Source organism: Melozone crissalis, unplaced genomic scaffold, assembly GCF_028551555.1.
Source record: "Melozone crissalis strain CALT ecotype California unplaced genomic scaffold, PUWL_Pcris_2 ptg000018l_1, whole genome shotgun sequence".
Classification (NCBI taxonomy): Eukaryota; Metazoa; Chordata; class Aves; order Passeriformes; family Passerellidae; genus Melozone; species Melozone crissalis.
The window spans coordinates 5686955-5710814 of record NW_026535796.1 but is presented as its reverse complement, the minus strand read 5'-3'; the positions used below and the strand labels follow the sequence as shown (position 1 = coordinate 5710814).

Here is a 23860-nt window from a genome sequence, read left to right as displayed (position 1 = left end):
TGGTGCTCCTGGGTGAGGAGTGTGGGCTCAGCTCTCTGTGTGTGCTGAGCAGAAATGGAGAGGTTTGTGTGCAGGTGCTCAGCTCCACTGTGCTCTGGCTGGCAGGTGTCCCTGCTCTGCTGGGTGACAGGGGCAGACTGGAGCCACCCTCTGCCAGCCCCCACTGTGAGCACAGCCCTGCAGCCCAGCTCCTGCACTGAACTCTGAGGATTCCATTCAGTTTGTGCCCCTAGGGGTCTGTTATCCCAACTCAGCAGGGAGCTCACTGCTGCAGGGCTAATACAGAGCCCAAGTCTGCAATTAAATTAGAGAAAACAGTACTCCAGCACACCAAGCAATTAGCTCTTAAGCAACTCCTTTATAATTTCAAAACACTACACACACAGTAAGCAGTTGATCCTAGAACAACTGGGGCAGAACAGATTTTACACAAGACAACAGTGTAGTGAGGCTGATCCTTATCAGTGACTTGGCAGTGCTGGGTTTGCAGTTGGACTCTATGATGCTAAGGGTGTCTCCCAACCTAAATTATACTTTGGGTCTATCTTGTGCCCTGTTAAGAGTATTAAAATTGGAACAAGCAATGGATGACTTCCACATTTATGCATCAGCCAAGACAGTACTGCTTCAGTCATCTCTGTAGAGAAGAAGAGTCATAAAAGGGGGGAAATGTCAGACCATAAGTTCATGGGTAAATTTTACAAAGTGCAAATAAAAATCCACAGCTGAACACAACCATTTAGGCACTTGAATGCAAGCAATTAAATCTGTAGTTTAAGATGAGATGTTTGGGGTTGCTAAGGGATCAAAATTTACCCATTTCTCACCAAAAGTTGGATTTCATTTCTTTGCTCTGTGCCATCATGTAAGAGATGCTCGGTGAAGCATTATGCACCAGGTCAGAGCATCTGATATATTTTGTAGCTTCACAAAAACTGCAGTACAAGCAACCAGATCTGTTGATTTGTGCACAAGCTCAAGGAATAAAGGAAATAAGAATTCCTATTTGCCTTAATTTTGTTACATTTAGTCTTGACAGTCAGGGACAAGAGAAAAACCTGTGAAATAAGAGATATTTTGGATCTTTTTGGCCCCTGTGATCAAAAAGGTAACCTTGGTAGGAGTTCTGTGCTGACAACAGATGGCAGCAGAACTGTACTCAAGAGTTTAACTTGCAGTGGGGAAGATGCCAGCACATTTGCAGTGCAACCAGATGAAGGCTGCTGTGTGCTTAATGCACTTCCCAAAACTGCTGTGGAAATGGTACCAGCCTTGAAGACACTTCAGCTCCTTTACTGATTTATTTTTCAATATTAACATATTCTGCTTTTAGAGCACTGCTGCTGCACATGGCCTGCAGAACCCACCTTCACTGACTGGCTTGCAGAGCACCTGGCTTGCATACATGTCCTCTTAAGGACCCATAAACCATGCCTTCTTCCACCAGGGCTTTTCTTGACCAGGCAGGCATTTCCAGACTATTTATTCCTTCTGCCATTTTCATTCAGTTCTGGGTTGTCAGAGTCCCTGCCTTCCATATTGTGTTAGGAACACAAAGTCAGGCCTGCCTGAGAGTCCTGCAGCAGAGGCAGGTGGCCTTTGGAGGTACAGGCTTTGTTTTCACCCCCACAGAGAACAAACCAGCCAATTAGTACATAGCATCAGTAGTGTGTAGAACTACTTGTGTAGTTCTACTTTCAATTGTAAATCTGCAGTGGCTCTGCACCTCCCACATGATATTTTCTGTTTCTCTTGCTGTCCAGAAGTGCTACAGGTCCATGGCAACCAACAAGTGCAAAGAGAATGAAATCAGACACTTCTGCAAATACCATGGCAAGTCAGTAGAAAGAAAGATGGATCCCACAGAGGAAGAGGTAAGTAGGAACTTCTGGTTTTGCTGAAAAGTGACATAAAAACACCTGGACTGATCCAAGCCTGTGTTGGGCTGGGGGAAGGCACAGTCACTTCTTGTGGCACCTATCAGTGTCCTATCCATCCTTCTGTGCACCTAAAGCTTCCCCTCTCTTGGCCTGGGTTTGCACTGTATGCTGCATTATTAAAAAATAATTCTCTTTTTCTTTCCAGGAGACTGAAGGTACTGTAGAACCCAGCCAAGCTCAAACTTGCCAGCAAAGGGTAAGTGTGTAGAATACTTTGGTTTTAAGTGGAGGCATTTGCTAGCATTTCTTTTATCATTTTGAATAAAGCTGGTTACAAATTGTGAACAGATCTGGAGACCTTGATGGCACAGCAGATTGACAATCATAATATATGTATAGGCAGTCAAATGGCCATACAGAGACTTGCACAATTAGTTAGAAACCAGATTGTTTCTTGTACTTGGCCCTCCCACAGGCTCTGAAGACCCCTGTTTATCAAGGAGAAGAAAACTGGTTTTATTTTTCAAAGCCCAACACCTCAGAAATCAATTTCAGGAACTTCCAAGCCAGAAAAGATGAGAAACATTGAATCTGTACCACACTATTAATTAGTGAGAGCACCTTTGGCGTAGGGAACAGGAATTCCCAGGTTTATGTTCAGAACTGTCTACGTTGGTAAATTTGAGTTTTGTAAGATGTGAATTACAGCACAGTGATTATTTCCACCAATTGAAACATTTGCTGGAATACTTTGAGTATGGCACTTGCTAATTTTTATACTGACAGAGACGTTTTTAAAGTTTTGTTTGCACTGCCTTCCATATATTTAGAAAAATCTTAGTATATTAATATAGCAGCTGAAATGTAATTTTTTTACCCAAATACAAATTAATTTTTTGGGGGGGAAATCTGAGATAACTAACCAATAACTTTTTTGTTTTGGTTTGTTTTTTTTTTTTCTTAAAGCCCAGAAGACATTCGAAAGATTTCTACATTGAAGTTTCTCCTGGCATCTATTCTATCACAGCAATCTCAGAAGACATGGTGGAACAAACCCACGTAGTAGATGTCAATGCAGGACAAAGTGTTGATTTAACTTTTGTCCTGTGATATTTGTTGTTTCCTGGCAATAGCAGGAATAAAACATGAGGCTCTTTTTAATGTGTGTAATGAGCTATAAATATCTTTTTCTTGTTAGCACTTTAACAGTAGCTTCCTCTCTGGGACTCCATTTTTATGGCCTGTATATTTGTTTTCCAGTTAATGCAATTATATGCAGCCCACTTTGTACATTGATTTTTATAAATATTTGTACATTGTGTGCCTTTTAAATCCAATTATGTGACTGTGTAATTCCAGATTCTTCTGCTCCAAACAATTAAAGATACAATCAGTGAAATAAAATATATGATCAAGCCTTTGTGATGACAGCTTCTTTTGTATCATCCTCAGAGAGAACCCCCATGTCACAGTGTTGACCAGAGAGCACGATCCATGTGGTGTGAATATGGGTGTACATTGGCTTCTGTAGGCTGGCACTGATTTTGGAGCAGCTGGCTCACAAGCCACTCTCCTGTCTGTACTGTTGCTAGTCTGGTAAAGAAATGAAATGCAAATTAAATTCCCTACCTAGAACCCCAGCTCAGAAATGTGCTGAAATATGTGTCAGGTGCTCAGTCTAGGCACATGAGCTATTGATTCAGGTCCTGTCTCCTTGCAGACTACACTAAACCTCTTTTCTGAGGGTTGTGGGGTAACCTAAATTATCCAAGTTACTGCTGAGCAACTGCACACTGCAGCTTATGTCCAAGTTCATATGCTTTAAACACGAGCAGTCCCACTTACAAAACTCCCTGGATGCTTAACTTTGCCAAAGGACCAGATTCCATGTTTAGAATTAGTGATGGGATCTGTCATCTTTCTGTAGCTGATACTATTAAGGTTTCCATTCATTTTCATCAGAATACAAAAATCAGTGGCTTGAATGCTAATTTTGTTGTTTGTATCTACAGTAGCAGGTCCTTTAGCCTCTGGCTACTTTTGCTTGTGCTTTAATCCCCAAAAAAATCTTTCATCTGTCAGGTTGTATTGTTTCTCCATTCCTCCTGGCTTTCTACAAACAGAAATTGCTTTGATGAATTTCTGTGGCTCACCCCAGAGAGCTGTAGACAAATGAGAGGTTTATTGGATTCTTGGTGTGCATCTGTTCAGGCTTTTAGTGCTCCTACTAGCTCATCTGATCTCTCCAGAGTTGTAAAGTCAAGTCCAAATAGTTAGGAATTTACTGTAGCACTCTGGAATAAAGAATGAGGATGCTCAAGTTTAATGTGGGTGGCAGCAGAGTTTCTCACTTATTAAAATTATATAGTCATCCATAAAGATATTCTACTGAGACAGTACCTGAAGCAGAACTTAATTTGTTTAAAAAATATAACACTGATAGAGTAGAAGCAGTTTACCTGAAATGTCAGCCCCTGAACTTGATCAGTTGTACATGTACTGAATTCTGGTTGATCATGTCTCTCTCTGCTTTGCTGCAAGTGAGCTCTGACAGGGTCTGTAACATCAGGTTTGTCATCTCCAACACAAGTGGCTTCACATTTATCATCAGATGCTGCTTTGTATCTTTGTTCTGATGCTGCAAAGCCTTCCTGGAAGACAGAAAACAAATCCCTCAGAAGTCTGGTCTAAAAAAAACATCAGTGTCTTTGTTAACTGCTGCTTTGCTGGCTGTACCTGTGCCTCACACAGCTTCAATACTGGTCTATTTTCTGGGCTGGCACAAACTTTACTGCTGAAACACACAATAGGACAGCAAGACCAAAGGATTTTCAGAAGCTGCTAGGCTTTGATTAAAAACTTTTCTACTTCAGAAGTCAGGAGGATTTTGTTGACTGCAGTGAGGGGACATCAGCCCCCCAGACAGCACCTCTGGGAAGCCTTTCCTCCCACTCCACTTGTGTGCTGCAAACCACTTCTGATGCAGCCTGCAGCATGTGATAAAACTGCCTCAGCTATCTCAGAGTAGCACTGGATCTTCTGGGTCTAAAATCACCAAGGGGTTGTTTTACAGGAATGAAATTCTGTCATTATACCCTGTATTGCCACGTTGCATCCACTGCTGTGATTCATGCTGCTGCTTTGGGGCTGGAATGAAACAATTCTGCTTTCTTATAAGTTTTACCAAAAGGCAACTCATGTCACTTCAGTGCACAGCTCTGACACTGCTTACATAGAGCATGCCTGCCTGGAGCTCCACACTGGCCTGAAAATTCCTAGGAAATCAATTACAAAGGTGTGTGGTTATGTAACTATGATTATTTAACCAATAAAGTAGAATAGAAATAGAAAGTAGGAACCATACAGTTGATAAGCTGGCATCTCCTTAAAATGAATGAGTACAGTTGTGAGAATACAAGATGTACTCCTGTATATTCTCTGTTCACCAAGACATGTTATTAGTGGATTCATCTCTAACCATGCAAGTTTAGAACATTTGAAGTTTTACTTTGCAGTCAGCTCACAGTAGCAAGAGAATGAAGGTACAGAGAAGCTAATATTTGATTTCATGAATATAATATATTCATTCTACCCTGATGCTCTTGTGCAGAGCACTGTTTCTATTCATCCTGACATTCTCTTTCATCTTTCCCTTCTTCCTATAAGTTTTTTCTTCCTCATTTCTCGGTTTGCTTTTTTTAGCATTCATGTTCTTAATTTTTTTCAAGTTTTTCTAAAGCATGAGGGAAACCAGGCCTAAAAACCAGGGTAGTGGTGCTGTTCCTAGCTGTGACACAGTTTGCTTGCTCTGAATCCCCCAGCTTCACAGCAGGAATGTGCTGTTTAAACTGCTTGCCTCCACTGAGGGAGAGAAGAAACTCAGCAAAGACTGTTTACCAAAGAATCTGCTTTTATCTCTCAGAGACAGAAATTGTGACTATCACAATTTGATAGGCAGAGCTCAGCACCTTTCCGTGGATTTAACACAGGACTTCTTTGGGTAGGTGTCAATGGGCATTTGGCAGGTTTCTGAATTGAAATCTGCATTACTGAATGCTCACATGGCTACTGACAATTGTTTCCATTTTACCACATAGCTCCAGCCCTTTCTTAAGGTTTGGGGATTTTTTGTTTGGTTTCATTAGTGGACAACTTTCCTCCCTATCACAAAACTGGTGGATGGCCTCAGGAAGCAGTTACAAACAATGTCTTTTTCTTGCCAGGTTCCAAACCATTTATAAGAATATTTTTTTCATTCAAACAAACCTCCTGCTTATGTAACCACAGAATTAATACAGACTATCTTACCCTCAATGATGGCTTGAAATGTTGGTCTCTTAGGATTGTTTTCAGTGTGAGTTGCCCTCTGGGAGTCTGCTCAGTGGTTTCAAACGTTGCACTCTGCTGAGCTGGGGCCACACTGGGCATGTCCCCAGTGGAGATGGCTTTGGATTCCAGCTGGTCCTTTGTACAACTTCCAGATCCTGGGAAGGAGTAAAATTGTGTCTAAGAGTGAAACCAGAACTGAAATTGAGAAACAGTCATTTCAGAAGAGACAAAAATGCACTTTAGGTCTGAAAGGAATTCTTTCAGGTTATTCTGAATGGCTGAGCTATGCAGGTTAATGAAGATGTTAGCATCATAAAAGGCATAGGAAAATGACAGGAAACAGAGAGGAATATCTGGCTTCCAATGAAAATAATTGTTCTGGTAGTTTTCCATGGGAAGAGTGACCCATGGAAAAGAAGAGCCAGATGAGGCAGCAGAAATACTGGGGAGGGGGAAGAATTGTATCAGACTCTGATATGCAAATTTACAGTATTAATACCAATAATCTGCAGGCAAAGTGACTGCCCTGCCCAGAAGACTTTTGGTTTTGTTCCCTCTGACAGCTGCTTCCCTGTGGGGCTGATTGAAGGTACCTGAATTACTGGAATGGGACTTGTGGTGGCTTCTTTTCCAGTATTCCTCCTCAGGTCTGGCAGAATTCCTCAGCCTGGGCTTTTCAAGATGGGTGGAGCCTGTGTTAACAGCACTGTCCCCCACAGTACCCTTAGTGGGGGATGGCTTCAGGTCCCTCTCTGGATCAGAAGAGGAAAAGGATGTTGCCACAGGTGCAGCTTCTCCTTGTTTTGTGCCTTTCAGTTCTAGAAGGCCTGGAGAGAGCTCAATGCTGGACTCTGCCTCTTCAGCTTTGTCCTGAAAGACCAGAGACCTGGAGGGAAGAGGCCACCAGGCAGCAGCACAGGGATGGCAGCAGCAGATGCACCTTGCCCAGGCTGGTGAGCAGCAGATTCCACCAGCACAGTGGTGGTGGAAATGTGGCCAGCAGGGAGAGCAGAGCAAGCAGTGCTTGGCAAGGCTACACAGAGCACAAACAGGAATTAGGGCTGCTTTAGGACTGCAGGGAAAAATGCAAGAGTCAGAGTCCTGGCTTGGTCTGGGCTTCACCCTGCTGGTGAAGGGCATGTGCATCATCTCCACAATCCTCTCCCACAGGCTGGGAGGGATCCACAGAGCCACACCACGGGGGACTTTCACTTGCTTGTCATTCCAGAACTGGACTGTGATTTCCTCATCTTCTGAGGCTGTTAAGAGAAACAGCAAGCAGCCTTAAGCAGCTGGGCAGTACACACAGACAGATCAGGCTTTGCAGCTTCATGCACTTTCTGCTCCTGTCAAGAGGCAGGATCAACTCTTGCCCCTCTCTAACACCTCACCACAGTGTCACAGAGGTGAGTGGGCAGCCTGGACACCATCACTAAACCAACAGGCCTGGCAGCATCTTTCCTCCCAGTTTGTCATCAGAGGAACAAGAAAACAGTACAGTTTTACATGAACAAGAAAACAGAACAAGATGACAGTAATTTCTGTTGTTGCTGCCAAATTTAGCAGTACTGCTCTGAGAATAGTATTTTGGTAAGTCAGTGGAGCTTGACTGTCAGACACAGGAAAAATGAATGAGCTGCTGAAATCTCCTACGTCTGGCTGATAAAATCACCCCCAGATGTACCATTTGGTACAAATGTGAGCATTTAAGCTCAGATGAATGCTTCCTGGAAGTTGTCTCACTTGTATCTGTCATGAAAAGGCCACAGTCCTGCACATGGCAGCCACAGCCTTGTCCCAGCTACACCCATGGACACAGATGATGACATTTTTATGGGTCACAACTTCCTTAGGGTCACTCAACAACCTATAAAATTTAAATGTTTAATTTATTTTACAAGATGCAGTTTAAGCACTTGTGTTTAGATGATATTTTGTGTCTTATCTAAGAAATATGAACCGGAAATCTTTTTTATGGAGACTCTCAGATAGATACATAATTTCAGATAACTAACACAGTAAACCCAGCAAGAAGAGTGGATTAACTCTGCAAAATTCATATTTAAGTCAGGAAATCAGCACAATACATCAATTTATTTCATGACTGCACAAACTGCTGTTATAAACCAAAACAAGATGGAATCAGTAATACTTTGCAAAGAAAGGCAACTATCACTTCTACATTAAAGCACATTTTAACACCCCTGTTTGTACACACAACAGTGCATTGACAAAGGCACAGCAGTATTTCAGACTTACCTGCTATTGGTAACAACACACCATTTGGATTTAGTCTGAATGCAGAAATGCCACCCTTTTTCCTGTTACACAGGGAGCCTTTTGCTGCCAGTGTTTCCCAGTTGCTATGGAGGTTTCCAGAGCTGTTACTGCCAGGACTGGGCACCCTGAGCTGACTGGTTAAAACCCAGCAGAACGTGACTTCAGAGGGGACCATTTGACTGCCACACATTTGCTCAATTTTCAATTCCCCATGGATCTCCTGCACCACAGGGAAGGAATTTTAAGAGAGCTCAGTGTCCTCAGTGATTGCAGGGTAAAACCCAGCATCAAAGTTACAGTTCAGGTTAAGGAAAATTTTAAAAAAAGCTCACCACAACAGGGTGTGATAAATCAACATGTTTGAAATGTGCACAGAAAGGTTGAAGCTGAGACAAACCAAGGTCAAATCACTTTACAACTTTCTCCTTTCACAGTAAGGGGGAAGGATTAATGAATTCTACCTCTCTCTTACAAAGTGCCTATCAAAAATATGTCATATTATAATGCAGAAACCTACCTGTTAATCTCTGCTGAGATCCCTAATTTTCACATCCTCCTTAAAAGAACAACAAAAAGTTGACATTTACTGATTTTTTGTTTGGTTAGTTTTGTTTGTGGTTTTTTGGGGGAAGGAGGTGTTTGGAATACTTAATTGCCTTTTATTAGGCATGTTTCAATTCACTGCTATAAAACCAATGTAACAGGGTGGGATAAAGGCAGTTAGGGAGGATACATCACGTGGGAAGCCTGTAACCATTTTGTGTACATTCTGCTGCACAGACAGCCTACAAGCTCTCATGTTGTCAGTAGAAGAATTTAGTACCAATGATTCCCTTACAGAGAAGAAATGTTAAGACATTTTATTGGTTATGAGCTAAACTCTCTTCATCATCTTCATACAGTTCTATTTTGTAACACTTTACTGAAACCATCAGCAGTACAGAGGAACAGACTGAGAGGTTGGGGAAGACCACTCCAGACCTCAACCATCATCAGTCAAAGTCCAAAAAAAATTTTTATTGCAGTTTATTTTTATGCTGATGGCCAAAACCTTGCCAGCCCTCGTTATACTGTGTATTTTATAGGCAGTCCTAGTAATTTTTAAGGGCACTGACATCAGTACAAGAATCCAATTTTCACTAGAAATTACACAATGTCAAAAAGTTTTCAATGTGATTAAAATGTTCACTAATAAGAAAATGATGGAGCAGCACTCACAAAACTTTATGCTCTTCCTGTGTTCAGCAACTGTGCTTCAGAGAGCTCCTACCCTACTCTATTTTTCTCCATTTTAAACTAAATTATCCTTTCTTTTGGCATCTAACAAACCCTCCTTGGAACCTTTAAAAAGGCACTTTAAAAGAAACACTGGCAATTAGAGTGAATATTTTAAGAAAGTGCATGTGAGATTAAACCAATAACATGACAGAAAATGAGAATCTCAGTCCCATAAGTAGAGAGATTTTATTTTAAAGCATGCAGGTTGTGATGATACATACAGTTACTTCACACATACAGGTGTCACATTTTTAGGTTGGTGACAAATTTAGAAACCCGTTCTGATTTTCATGAATTAACTTAAGTCATTCAGCTGAGATTTTGCCAGTTGTCCCTCTCATATCTAAGTGTAGTAACTATGTGCAACGTTCAAGCTCTTGTGTGGGCTGACAGTGACGTGTGCCACGATCTGCTCCCAAGGAGTGCCAGGACACACACGTCATTGACACAGCGGCCACTACATTCCTGCCAGGAATGGCTTTGGAACTCTTCAGATCGTCTCCAAAAACTGGGCTGGTTTGTCAGTGCCTTTAGGTGCCTGGTTTGGCTCTGTGACACCTTTTCCTGCCACCCCAGAGTCAGCGCACAGCACAGACTGGAGGTCCCTGATGTATTTTATGGCAGCACGCAGGGTCTCCACTTTGCTGAGCCGCTTCTCCAAGTACTCCTTGGGCAGGTGGTGCCTCAGCTTGGCATAGCCTTCATTGACACACTTAACACGCTGCCTTTCCCTCTCGTTCCTCTTCCTGATGAAAGCTGAGCCATAGGAGTACTCACTTTTGTGCAGACTGGAGTGGGGCACTTGGTAGGGCAAGGGGCAGGGCTCGCTGTAGAAGGTCTCTGTGATGAGATGCTCTGACATGAAAGGCAGGAATGCCAAATCTTCGGCCAAAGGGACCTGGCTTGGTGCTTCTGAGTACACGTGGAACGTGACCAGTGGGTCTGCACAGAAAGGCCTTGCCAGCTGGATGTGCTGAGCCTCAGCACAGATGAGGTTACAGTAGCTTTTGCCATCCATCAGGTTCTGCATTTAGCCTGGAAACACATAATTGCAGAGTACTTTAAACAACTCACACTGAACAGTATAAAAAACTCACCTGGACTTACCAACTCTAGGCCTTGCTGACATTTTCCAGAAGAGATTTTTTTAATGCATTAGTGACATTTCAGAATGATGTTGGGAGATCAGGTGGAACAAGACAACATCCCATTTGAAGAGTACAAGAAAGTGCAAGTCAGTCACACTGATTAAATTAATACACAACAGATATTAATATAAAGCCACTAAAGTTTCCTAAAGGAAAGAGCAAGCAGCTTCCTTTCACCTCAGCTTTAGAAATGAAGAGACTCTACCTTATATGCATTCCACATAGGTCTAGCTTGCTCCAAATCCACCAAAACTTACAGACAACAAATAAAGCAGGCCAACATCTGAGGCAGTCTCCCCACTCCCTTCCCCTCCCTGAGAAAAACTGATTCTACAATTCCAGTAAAAGACTCCCTAGTCGTACCAAAGAGCCTTCAAAGACAAATTACTTTTCTCTCTATTCACAGGACATTACATTCAATATATCATTTTTAACAAAATGGAAAATCTGTGCAGAGAATGGATTTCAATCTTAATTCCATGTCTGTCAGTATGACATCCACTCATACAAAGATTTAGAGATGAGAGAATTTCCACTAAATCTAACACCTCCTTGGGTCCTCACATTCCTTCTCCACCTACCTGCAGATTAAACACAGACATGAAACACTAAAACCAATTCTACTGCTAGGAATTAAATATTAAATATGTGATATTTATGAAACGAACACTTTATTAAAGGAAAAAGGCATGTCCTAGTAATACAAAGAAGGGATGGCACCCAGCTGTTGGGGCCCTGCTGGAAGCCTGTAAGTCAGACTGGCCTACCCTCACTCCCTCTCTTCACAGCAGCATTACAGCAGCTCTAACCACTCAAATCACCCTGACACATTTATCACAAAGATACTCTTGCAGTGGTTTATAAGAAGCTGCATTATGGTGCCTTCCCAATATCATTATTCCAACAGCTAAACATCAGCCTAACTGCTGAGGATGTAATGACTGTTACCTAACAGCTTCTTTAAATAAATTTTAAATAACCACCTAATTTTTAAAGAGTAACCATGAGCCACCCTTACAGATTGCAACCAATACTTGCCTACACAGAATTGATCCAAAAAGCTCTTACTCACCATCCACTTGCACATCCATACACTGCTGTCCAAAGCACAGATTCTATTGCATCCTCTAAAATGCAAACCACACCTGAACGTTAAACTGGATTACCAGAACCTGCTGGATTCCACACTCACAGAAATCTGGCAAAGCTTCACATGTTCCAATCACAACTCCATAACACAAATCCACCACAAGGATATAGGGATAATGTAATATTTTCTACTGACTTCATACCTGCCACATTTACACAGAGAATATTTACTTGGTATGGATCTGTTCTCACAACATTCTATGAAAATGCCTCAGTATGCAGAGTTCTCTTTTTCTAATGCACATAGATTTCACAACAGACATCCTGTGAGTGAAGAATTCATTTATAGCTGTTAGGCATGAGTGGGAGTCCCATGCATCTTAAACAGGTACTTCTGTAGGTAGGCTAAAAGCATGAACACACTTCCATTTCACATTATTATGCATGCAAAAAACTCACATATTTTTACATATGTGAATATACACTCCTCATAAAATGAAAATAGCTGCCAGTCAACTTTCCCTTTTCTACTTATAAGACTGCCTTATTGCCTAAAAACTTTCTGCTGCTAACAACTTTAAAACACTGAGGGAAAGTCTGCTACATAGCAAAAAAAAATTATGGCACAACATCACTCCAGAGAAGAAACCAAAACCAACACAACCCCTCAAGAAGAGATATTTGCAGTATTTGTTGCTTAGTAGTGACATTTCTGCTGTGTAACAAGGTTACATAAAACAGTTACCTGCTGTCTCCACACCTGCACAAAGTGTTAGGAACATTTTCCCTTTAGACTAGAGACTCACCAATCTTCGGGTGAAAGTAAAATCCAGGGAAACAAGATGTGCTGTTTAAAGAGTGATGAATACCTGATGAAAATATCTGAATGATATTAAGAAAAAAAAAGATGTTAAAGTTCCATTTTTTCTTACACCTTATTAAATAAGAGATCACATTAAACAGGATTCATTGAAAAGCTATGAAAATACTGTTAGCAAATGGAACATTGATATTCAGTAAAGATCTGTGGCTAGATACAGCAACATGCAAGTCTCTTACCTGAATTATGTAGCTTGTTCCACTGAGTCAATGACTGCTGCAATTTATAGTCAATTGACAACATGCAAAGTAGCTTACAGTTAGATCTGCTCCCTTCTGGTTGGGCTTTCCCACCCACACCACAGCTATGATGGCAACAAAACTTGGCATCAAGGGCTAGAAATTTTGAAACTGCTATTGAACATATCCAGATTACCTGAAAAAGTAATCAGGAATGTGGTTTGTTCACTTCCTGCTTGCCTTCTGCTGCAGACTACTACAGTATAGTAATGAAAATACAAAGCAGAATTTTCATTTATTGGTATTTTGTACTCTAATATCTAAACAGAACAATTGGCTAGAATTTAGGTAAATATTCACCATCAAGGGATAAGCAAACTCATTTCCATAGCTTCATTTTAAACACAGAAAAACAGCATTTATTTAGAAATTTGTAATGGATTTCTCTCCACTACAGGTGAGGACACATATTATTAGCCAGCTTAATGCCCTTAAATTTAATCACTATACCTGTAATTTTGGGAAATTTTTTTAGTGTTGACTAACACCATATAAAAGGTGAATATATATAAGAAGAGAAGATTTGAGTGAGCCAACAGAAGCAACACAACTTTTGCTTACAAAGAGAAACAGTACAGATCTATAATGCAATGTATACATGTACTTAGGTGCTACATATATCAGTATATCTGCCCAATTGTACACGTGCAACTAAATAGGACACCAATCTTCAAAATTCCACATTTAACAGGATTGACACTTGGAACTATCTCGTGGTTTGGCCCTTCTATCAATCAAAGCATAACCACACACAAAAATCCAAACCCAAACCACTTTAGCTTAAAATTGTAAGATCAGAAATACTTTTTACTGGCAAAAGATGGACATACGCTCAGTCCTGCTTCTTGTGACTGTCACCCATCAAGGAAAGAGTGCTTCACCTTCTGCTGCCCCTGTGTGAGCCACAGTGCTGTATCCAACTTCCCCCTTCCCACACCAGCTTCAGGCCTCACAGGAAAGACAAGAGGTAGAACAACTCCCAGGACTGGGAGACAGGGAGATACTCAACAATCAAGGCATATATTCCACAAACAAGTTGCATTCTTCTTCTTTAGTAGACCCCAAGTGTCATAACCAGCAACCACACAGCACCAACTGAACAAGCTCCCACTCACTGGGGCCATGTTGAACACAAAAACTGAAACCAAGCACAAATATTTTTTTTGACCTGTCAATCCTCGTGCAATATTTTTTTTCAATTTAAAGCAAGAATCCTGTAAATCCACCAATTCACCACCTGCTTTAAATGACTCCAGGTTAACTCAGTTTTGGAAGTCTACAGGACTGGCATGCAAACAAAGCTGTGTACCTGGCTGTCCCCCAGGCATGGAGTAAGCAAGCCAAAACTATCCCCAGAAACAGAGTATTCTTCCAAGGACCACCTCCTCCCACATTGAACTGAAAACTGTCACACAATAATGCAACTACATATACACAGCTACATATGAGTCAGGGATTAAAAACTTCTTTCAATTAACAATTTGATGAGCCTTTCTTTACCTAATCACTGAACAAGTGCACATTTCTACTCTGAAGTGTGTTTAGAGGAGCACTTTTATAGATGGAGTTTACATGCAGCATAATGAGGGAGAAAAATGATGACAAACTGATAATGCAGATCCATTTTTCAAAAATCAGTTTTATCTTTAATTGTTACATTCCAAAGGGGATATATGAAAGTTAGTCATCCAGCAACTGTATAACCTCTGAAGAGAGATGAATACAGAGTCACAGATAAAAAAATACACCTAACTCCCAAGATGACAGGTGCTAGAGAAAGTATGTGCCTTACACCATCAATCCAGACAAATGCAGGAAGATTTTTATAATAAATATTTCATCATATACTAACTCCTGAGACTTTATCCATGAAAAGAAAGGGAAAAGATTTTATAAGAGCTATCATACACCTACAATATATTAAGCTATTAAAGCAAAATAGAACAAAACGTCAACACTGTCTTGAATGTGCACTGCATTTGAATTTATCTACATCACAGTACTTGAAATATGCAGCTCCAGGAGTCAGTGTCCACTTATGTTTTGCTTTAAGTCTGCAGACATCACTTGCCATACAAACATCTTGAAAGTACAAGTGCAAGAAACCAAATGAACACAGCCAGCAGGGTTTCATTCTCTGAGGCCAAAACTACACTGCAAGACTTTGATTTCCAGTACCTAGCATCAATCAGCAGAAAATCCAAGTATATTTACAAAAGGTCTTTACATAAAGTGATTAGTGAGTTGTAAGTTATTACTGTGTTCCCAGGTACTTTTTAACCACATAAATAGTAAAGAGAAATATATAGTTAAAAACCACCATAAAGTCACAACTGTAAAGAATGTACCACAGTGGCAACCTAAGGTATCTTAGGGTTTGTTTTCTTTTTTTTGTTAGTAAAAGCCATTTGAAAACAAAGATTTAAGCTTTTGGTTAACTAATCTGTTTAAACTCCTTCCATTCCAGTACATCCCTTCATAGCTCAAATACCTCTTTAATTTGTTTTGTTTTTAAATCAATAACAAATCATTCAAGAAAACCCTTCTGAATGGGCAGGATCAGGAAGACTTCTGTCAGCTCTTTGCACCAGTCCACACGCCCGGAGCTCCTCCCCGAGCCCCCTTAGCTGAGCACCACGTGCCGGTCGAAGACGGACTTGCGCTGCTCCTGCACCTGCAGCTTCCAGCGCTGCTGCGCGTACTCCACCTTGTTGAGCACGTTGGCGCGGCTGCGCGAGCGCGCCAGCACGTCGTGCGCGTTGGCGAAGGGCTGCTGGTCCTGCGAGGGCAGAGAGAGAGCCACCGTCACTGCTACAGCTCCCAGCTCTGCTGGGCTGCTACACTCCACAGCACCTGGGGGCTGGCTGGCTTGGTCTGTCTTTAAGGTAAAGGAGATGGCCCAACCAGCTGGCCAGTAACGATGACCAAGCAGGTTTTTGAATTGTTGGAACCGTACTTCGATTTCTCATTGGCAGGAACTCCCACAGATTTCCCACACTTCACTGTACTGTCAATCACCTGCTGCCCAGGATCACAGCAGTCTTGCACTCATGTGCAGCCCAGAGCAGACCCAGGCACCCCCATGGCTGTGGTGAATCCACAACTGAATTGGGGTGGGTCCCCTGCCAGCTCCTGGCCATCTCCAGCCAGGCAGTTCAGGATGTTCACACATAGCTTCTATATCAAACCAACACACCCTGGTGTTTACCAAACCAAGCCTATTGTGCTGAGCTGTCTGAAAGCACAGTGTCAATACAGCTGATTAAGTGACACAGCTCAACAAGGACCAAGTGCTTGTTTAATGTTGACTCTCTCTGTTTTCTAACAGTATCTGCAAGGCTTTATTTTCTGCTAGCAAATATAGCCAAGTAATAAACGGTAAGAGTTGGAACTGAACTTCTTATTTGGCTATTAAACTGCTTGGACAAAGTCATGCTGCTAAAGCTACATCAGAAAGCATCATACAAATAATGAAAAATAACATAAATAACTATGTTAAATAACTGTCCTATATTAAATAACTGTCTTTTTGCATCCCTACATTTCACATCCTTTTTTTCCAGAACACTTTTGAAGACATTCCTATTAATGGATACTTTTTGGTATGACTGTGCAGAGCAGCTCAATGACAACTGTAAGCTGTACACAGATTATTAATGACACCTATTGAAATGATTACTCTGAATCCCAAAGCCACAATGAGCATTAAAAACTATTCCCATAGAGAACAACAGACAAGCCCTGACCAAAAAAAATTTGCCTATACTTAGAATGGCATTGAACAGGAGAAAGAGCACTTCATTCACAGGGGGAAAAAATAATAGCAACACATGGTTTGCTGCTGTAAAACACATGGTGGGGAACACAGGACAGTCTAGATGGTACTAACCTTCCTGGTAAACAACATTCTCAGCTCCAAGGCTAGATACTGTCAATTTCTATGTAGACAATAAGGGGGGAAAAAGAATTTAAGAGGAAAGAGGACTGCAGAAGTGGCTTACACTCATCATTTGCTACTGCCACCAATGGGCAACAACAGAGTGAACACAGTGCCTTGAAATTCAGCCACAAAATCCATGGATATGGTATTTTTGAAGTGTCACAAGAGTATCTCAAGAGCTTGCAAGAGGGAAGGCAAGAATGGGGATAATTCAGAAGGGACCTTAAACTATGTTATGTTCACAGAACAGCTACAGCAAAACATAACATTGGTTAAGATGGGCCCAGAGTTTGAGGTAAATTCATTCTGCAGTTAACCTGAACTCTGCCATGGGACTTATTTCACTTCTTCCACCTACAGTCAAAAGACTGACTTGGAGGCATTAAGATAATTTATCTAAGCTAAAAATTTGTTTGGGCTCTAGCATACAGCACAAGCTCACTTAATTCAAGGAGCTGCCCAATTTGCTATAAGAATGCACACAGAGGAAGAGTCATTCAAATACTTCCTTTCAAAAAAAAATATCCAACACTCAACCCAAAATCCTCCTAGAGGTGACTGGGAAAATCTTATTTTGTCATTATAAAGACAGTTGAAACATGTCTACATGTAATACACAGGGAAGTTCAGAAACAGGGGGACAACCATCAGCCATCTTCACTTAAAAAGGGGTTTCCATTTGCTAAGGGGATAATCAAGTATTCAAAATTAAGCCTTTTCTTAGATAATACCTTTTACCAGCTATGCTTTATGTACCCTGAGTTAATAACAAAAATATGTGATTATCACCCAGTGCTAGAGACTGGAAAGGCCATTAATGACAGAAAATCCTGTCACTACTGGACTGCTCCCCTTCTCTGAAAAAAAAACCTCCTCTGACCTGTTGGAATATACTGTCAGATTCTGATTTCTGGCTGTAATACTAAGAAATTATTTCATCATCTATTAGTATTTTGCTTCATTATAGCAACTTCTTTATGAAGTTTTAGAATCAAGAAACTCAAACTGGAACAACAGAAGATGCAACCCCCACACTTTGTTTTTGTAGAGAGCAATCTAAGCAGTAAACACTTCCCATAAAATGATGCCTGGCAAGACTGGATCATTAACTCCTAAAAAGCTGAACTCCTGTATATTCTTACACTGTCTCTTCTCTGTGAAAATAACCTGTGCCTAGAGCTGGCATAACTGAAGCAGCTCTCACTGCTTCCAGCCCGGTGAAAAATGAAAGAGTGGCTTCACAGGAGTCACCACACACCTTTCTTTTCCTCTCCCAGCAGGAAAAGCATTTACACTGCCTGGCAAAAAAAGCTGCTCGCCCCAAATCATTAATTATCAACCAACCATCCCAATTTCCATGCTAACCAAGTGCACAAAGACTCTGGTGGACTCACCCCAATGTCTTCATCACTTTGTATGAGCTGTGAGTGTCCAAAGAGGCGCCTCTTCAGGATGGGCTCCACCAGGGTGAGGTACACCATGTACAGAAGAAGCAGGCCCAAAATGGACAGGTATATGATGATTGTCACCTACATAATGCAAGCACAGTTCATGCCAAGATTGTGACTTTCCCCCCCACTCTCACAACAAGCAGCAAGGACCAAAAGATGAGTACAGGTGAAGTTTGATCTTTGGTGGAGTCACCAGAAGACTTAAAACCCAGAAAGAAAAGACTACAACGTGGTATTAGAAGGGTTTAGGGCAGCTTTAAACAGTGAGACCTTTTAAAGAATCTCAGGCTATGCCTCTGTAAACAATTCAGTGTTATAACTCTCACTTCCACCAGGACAACTGGCCAGCCTGGCCATTAAACAGGTGACAAATCTGGGGCATCCCCCACTGATCTCCCTTTGTCTAGCACAGACCTGAATTCAGTCACCAAGCAAAACAAAACACCAAACTTCTAAAATCCCAAAACAAAGTCATCTGGGTTGTCAAAAACCAAGACATTCTGCAGTCTATTCACAGCAGTCCAGGCCTCAATGACTCTAACGGGGCAAGAATGTGAAGAGCACAGAAAACATCTGTTAGTACAAACACAGATAAAGAAAATTTAGTAAGAAAGTAAGGCAGCTGTGTAACAAGAGGTCCTCTGAAGTAATAAGGAAAACAAAGCACAAAGCTTGACCAAATGTCTTAAAATACTCATAATTTCAGCAAGATTTAAAGTCTGATCTCAAAAGTGGAGATTTCAATAAAGGGTCTCTTCTTCAGCTAAAGTTTGATGCTATTGTTACTGCTAAAGATTGTAAACAGCTACTACAAAAAAAGTTTAGGCTGCCTTAGAACAGTTTTCCCTTTAAAAACAGCATTTCTCTAAAAGACAACAGACATATTTACTAAACAGTTCAAGTCTTTAATATATGCCCACACAATTCCACTGTTTACCTTAATTGTGACTGAGCTTCTCTCCTCATATTTGCACTCACAGCGTAAACAATAAGCTTCTACATCAGGTCCAGGGACAGGCATGGGCTCCACCACATGGAGACAATCACTGAGGAAACACAGAAACTGCCCAGTCAGTTTGGAGCTGGCTTTGACTGAGCTGTTCCACTCTGCTGCAGGGGCTGGGGAGCTCAGCTTGCTTAAGTTCAGTTGTTTTAAACTGAGGTGCAAATAAATCACTACAGCACAGTTATGTCACTTAAATAAGAAATTCAGCTACTGACAAGCTGCTAAACAAGTTTTAAGACCTTTCTAACTCAATGTCTTCCTTTTTCAGAGAAAGTATTAAAGCTGTTAGCAGAGCAAGTCCAAGGATATGAATCCAGCACAATGCATCATTTGACACTGACATCATGGATAAAAGTAAATTTCAGCTACTAATTCCCGTTCTTTCCTCACCATACTCAGAAGGGCCTTATTCCATCCTTTCACTGTCTGAAGGGAGATTAGCCCCTCTTTGACAGTCATGAACTGAATTTCTTGTCATCACAAGGTACAGACATTGGGGAAATAAAAAAGGAAGTCAGAAGGTTTGTTTCTCTAAGCACCAAGACAGTGAATAAAGAGCATTCAGCTTTCAGCAAAAGCATTTGACTTAAAAGATTACCAAATGTAAGTCAGTCCCCAGTGGAAAAGTGTGGTTGACAATATTATGGGCTCCCTATAGCACATTAAAACCCAGCTGCCATGAGACAACTGCTTCCAACAACAGCTTCCATAATGCTGCTCTTCCTGCTGACTCAGGCTGTTACTCAGAGCTCAGACCCCAGGTCCCTGCAAGCACTGACACAACCAGGATCCTGTTTCACCCTTCTCCTGGTTACCCCAGTGCTGGCACAGGCAGCAGCAGGGAGTGAAACACAAGGCCTCAAGTGACAGCAGCAGCCTGGCACTCAACACTTTACTGGTAAATTACAGTGCTGCAAACACTCAGCCAGGGACCAGCTCCTCTCTTCTGTCTTGTTTGTATTTCTTCTTCATAGCTGCAACTGCTGAGTGCCACCTCTCAGCCTCTGGAGAGCAGTGGAAGGTTTATTTGTCTCATTTATGTGAAAACAGAGCAACATTTTCCTCTGTGGAAGAAAGCAGCATTCAAGCTACAAAAATGAAAAATACATGCCAGGCACAATCTGTGCAATTGCTGCTCCTGTGGCTGAAAGCTTGTGTCAATACACTGCCCAAGTTCTGCAGAAATCTTCTATGTTGGTTAAGTGCAGTAGGAAGTCTCTTAATGAGAATATAAGAAATACTAATAGCAGCATTTTTTCTTCTACAAGTTGCTAGAAAGTGCAAAATCTACTAGAACCTCACAAAACTCCAGAAACAACAGTTCCTAAATGATGGGATGGTTTTTAAGAGTAGAGCAAGCAAAGACAATACTCCCAAGCCCCAGTTCCAGGTTTGTGCTCCCTTGCCTTTACACCATTCCAAGTCACTGCATTCAAAAGACATCATCTCCTTCCCTTCTACTATTTCCAAGTCTAAATAAAAAATTAAACATGCAAGCAAGCAAACCAAAACAGAAGACAGGGTAAAAACTACAGGGTTTAATCCTTGTCCCTTGCTAGAGCTGAATTCTGGAGCACTTCTGAAAGAAAAGCTCCAGTAAGTTATGGAAATGCTCTGCTTTGTCCTGGCACCACCACAGGAGATCCATATGTAATCTCTACAGAACAAGGCTTTAAGCAGTAAGATTTATTATCATTTTGTATGGGCCACACACACTCACCAGTCTTTCTGTGAAACATTTTTGTTGTAAATATGGCCTGAATGGTCCTTGTAAGGAGGGCAGATGCATTTACACCGGACATCCTCAGAGTTCTAGAAGTGAAGCAAACAACACACTTAGAACAAATTATCTTATTATGTAATTTATATTATCAGGGCTACAGAAGGCATTCTTTACATATGACTTGAAATATTTAACACAAATTACTTGCAAGTATCTCTGAACAGTCATACTCATACTTCTTAAACCTTCCAGAAGGTTTAAGAATAACCTATCAAAATTACTAAGTGAGTAGAGCAATTTGTCAAGTTCACTACTGTTTGAGACAGAAACACAACTCTTGAGGGGGGAAAATGGAGTTTAAGTTCATTCCTCTTTCCAAGAAAAACCACACATGCAGAAATTGCTGATGTTGATTACTCAACTACTCAGCTTACAAGGACAGCTGCTTGTCAGATACAGTGATGAGCTTAAAAGGAATGAAAGAATGCTAAGCTTATTTTAGCAAATAACAAGAGACAGAGGATAAACATGGCTTCTCTAAAGTTCAAGGCAATTTCTAGAGGCATTACAAAAGAATGTGTGAACAAGTATTGGCAATGAACTCCTGTACTGAGCAACCAAGTCAGACAAACACTGAGCACAGGTCAGTTGGAAACCCTGACTGCACTAGCACAGAATCATAGAAAGCTCTGGGTTGGAAGGGATCATCCAGTTCCAACTCCCCTGCCACAGGCAGGGACAGCTTCCACTATGCCAGGCTGCTCAAAGCCCTGTCCAAGCTGGCCTGGAACCCTGCCAGGCTGTGCCAGTGCCCCACCACCCTCACAGAGAAGGCTTTCTTCCTGATACCCAACCTAACCCTATCCACTTTCAGAGTAAAACTTTGTCCTGACACTACCTGCCCATTTAACCAGCTCTTCTCCATCTCTCTTACAGATTTCAGGTACTGCAATTAGGGCACCTCTTCTCCAGATTAAACAATCTCAATTCCCTCAGCCTTCCCTCACAGCAGAGGTGCCCCAGCCCTGTGATCCCTTCCATGGCTCCTCTGGACTGGCTCCACGTCCTTGCAGCGCTGGGGAGCCAGAGCCGGGTGCAGCAGGGCAGGGGGTCTCAGGAGAGCAATGTAAATCCACACCCCATGTACCACACCCTACACCGACCCCGCTCCCTCCGCGGAGGGGTCAAACCGCTGATTACCATTGAAGAGGAGAAAACCCACAGGTGTTAGGGGACAATTCAAACGCGGGTGACCGTAGAGGGCCCGGTGTCGCTGCCTGCCGCCGAGGGCCGCGGGACAGTCCCGGCTGAGGGCAGGGCCAGAGCGGAGCGCCCGCACCCAGCGCGGCTGAGCCGGGCACCCGAGCTCAGCCCCGGTAGCTCCGTCACCACTCGTAGCTCTGTGTGACGGTGTCCCCGGGTACCACGGCAAAGTGACAACAACAGCTACGAGCTTACCGGGAGCGCAGGAACCGGGGCGGGCGCCGAGGCCGCGCCGGCGGGCCCTGCTGCTCCGCCGAGCGGGGCAGGGCAGCGCCCGCACGAAACCGCCGGCTCCGGCCTTCTCCTACAGCCGCCTGGGGCAGCAGTGGGGCCGGAAAGGCGAGACCACCCGCGGGAACCGAGCGCCCGGCGGGGGCGGCGGACGGAAGGAGGGCCCTGTACCGGGAGCACCACCGTGACCCGCCACGCCCGCCCCGCTCACCTTGGCCTCGGCGCCCAGCCCCGCCAGTGCGGCCAGCAGCAGCAGCGAGCAGAGGCGCGCCCCGCGGGCCGCCATGTCGGGCCCGGCGCTCTGTGGCCGCCTCACCGCCGCTGGTGGCCGCCGCGCCGCCGCCCGGGCCCCGCCGCCATCACTTCCGCCTGCCGCCGCCTCACGTGGGGCGCCGGCCGCGCCTGGCGGCGTCCCCGCGGGAACGGCGGCGCCGCACTGTGGTTCCGGGCGCGGGCCGGCCGGCACAGAAATATTCCTGGAATCGTGCAATCGTCAGGGATGGAATTTCCAAAGCCACTCAGTCCAAGTACCAAAACAGCACTGCAACCACTAAACCGTGTCACCCAGCGCCAGATCCAGAAACGCCTTGAATACCGCCAGGGATGGCGACTCCACCGCCTCCCTGGGCAGCCCGTTCCAGTGCCTGACCACGCTGACAGTGAAAGAATTTGTTCTAGTGTGTAATCTGAATATCCCCTGGCTCAGCTCAAAGCCATTTCTTCGAGTCCTCTCCCTGCAGGAGAGAGCAGCCCCCAGCTCACGGCAGCCTCCCCTCAGGCAGGTGTAGGGAGCCATGAGCTCTCCCCTGAGCCTCCTCCAGGCTAAACAAACCTAGCTCCCTCAGCCACTCCTCATAAAACACATTTTCAAAGCCTTTCAGGAGCCTTGTTATCCTTCTCTGGACACACTTTAGTATCAAGATGCCCTTTTTTAAAGAGAGGTGGGGCAGGCTGGCTGGCCTGTAGTTCCCACAGTCTTGGCCCTATTGGAATGGGTTTAATCCAAGGACCGATCATTAGTACCACTCAAAATGAGGTGCGTGAGCAGCACATAACCCAGTTTTTACACATCTGGACACACAGTTATATAAATCTTCATGCCTTTTATAGACAGCTATTGTCG

General features: G+C 42.9%; 3 protein-coding genes across 4 annotated transcripts; all 3 read right to left on the bottom strand.

Moving 5' to 3' along the window:
• Positions 1-35: 35 nt before the first annotated feature.
• On the bottom strand, positions 36-7896 carry CUNH11orf16 (chromosome unknown C11orf16 homolog). Its single transcript, XM_054275048.1, has 5 exons — positions 7863-7896; positions 6803-7492; positions 6189-6364; positions 4340-4531; positions 36-637 (listed from the first exon to the last, which is right to left on the bottom strand). The coding sequence occupies exons 1-5, from the start codon at positions 7894-7896 to the stop codon at positions 632-634; spliced, it is 1098 nt and encodes a 365-aa protein (XP_054131023.1). The 3' UTR covers positions 36-631.
• A 2352-nt stretch (positions 7897-10248) lies between these two features.
• ASCL3 (achaete-scute family bHLH transcription factor 3) lies at positions 10249-11426 on the bottom strand. The gene has a single exon (XM_054276229.1). The coding sequence runs from the start codon at positions 10795-10797 to the stop codon at positions 10258-10260; it is 540 nt and encodes a 179-aa protein (XP_054132204.1). The 5' UTR covers positions 10798-11426; the 3' UTR covers positions 10249-10257.
• Positions 11427-14742: 3316 nt separating this feature from the next.
• Positions 14743-23073, bottom strand: TMEM9B (TMEM9 domain family member B). Of its 2 annotated transcripts, none has more exons than XM_054275537.1 (5): positions 22949-23073; positions 21241-21332; positions 19452-19560; positions 18458-18592; positions 14743-15902 (listed from the first exon to the last, which is right to left on the bottom strand). In XM_054275537.1, exons 1-5 carry the CDS (start codon positions 23021-23023, stop codon positions 15747-15749), a joined length of 567 nt encoding a protein of 188 aa, XP_054131512.1. In that variant the 5' UTR covers positions 23024-23073; the 3' UTR covers positions 14743-15746. The 2 variants fall into 2 exon arrangements, with proteins under 2 accessions (XP_054131512.1, XP_054131513.1); XM_054275538.1 differs by lacking the exon at positions 22949-23073 and adding an exon at positions 22702-22722.
• Between the last annotated feature and the right edge of the window lie 787 nt (positions 23074-23860).

Bases quoted from the DNA above. Each gene is read 5' to 3' on its own strand.
- TMEM9B (XM_054275537.1), bottom strand. From the start codon at position 23,023: ATGGCGGCCCGCGGGGCGCGCCTCTGCTCGCTGCTGCTGCTGGCCGCA. The intron at 19,561-21,240 runs GTGAGTGTGTGT...GTGTTTCCTCAG, and splicing joins AATGTTTCACAGAAAGACTG to TGATTGTCTCCATGTGGTGG. The intron at 18,593-19,451 runs GTAAACAGTGGA...TGCATTATGTAG, and splicing joins GAAGCTCAGTCACAATTAAG to GTGACAATCATCATATACCT.
- CUNH11orf16 (XM_054275048.1), bottom strand. From the start codon at position 7,896: ATGGTACATCTGGGGGTGATTTTATCAGCCAGAC. The intron at 6,365-6,802 runs GTACCTTCAATC...ACTCCTTCCCAG, and splicing joins GTCCCATTCCAGTAATTCAG to GATCTGGAAGTTGTACAAAG. The intron at 4,532-6,188 runs GTAAGATAGTCT...TCTGTCTTCCAG, and splicing joins ATTTCAAGCCATCATTGAGG to GAAGGCTTTGCAGCATCAGA.
- ASCL3 (XM_054276229.1), bottom strand. From the start codon at position 10,797: ATGCAGAACCTGATGGATGGCAAAAGCTACTGTAACCTCATCTGTGCT.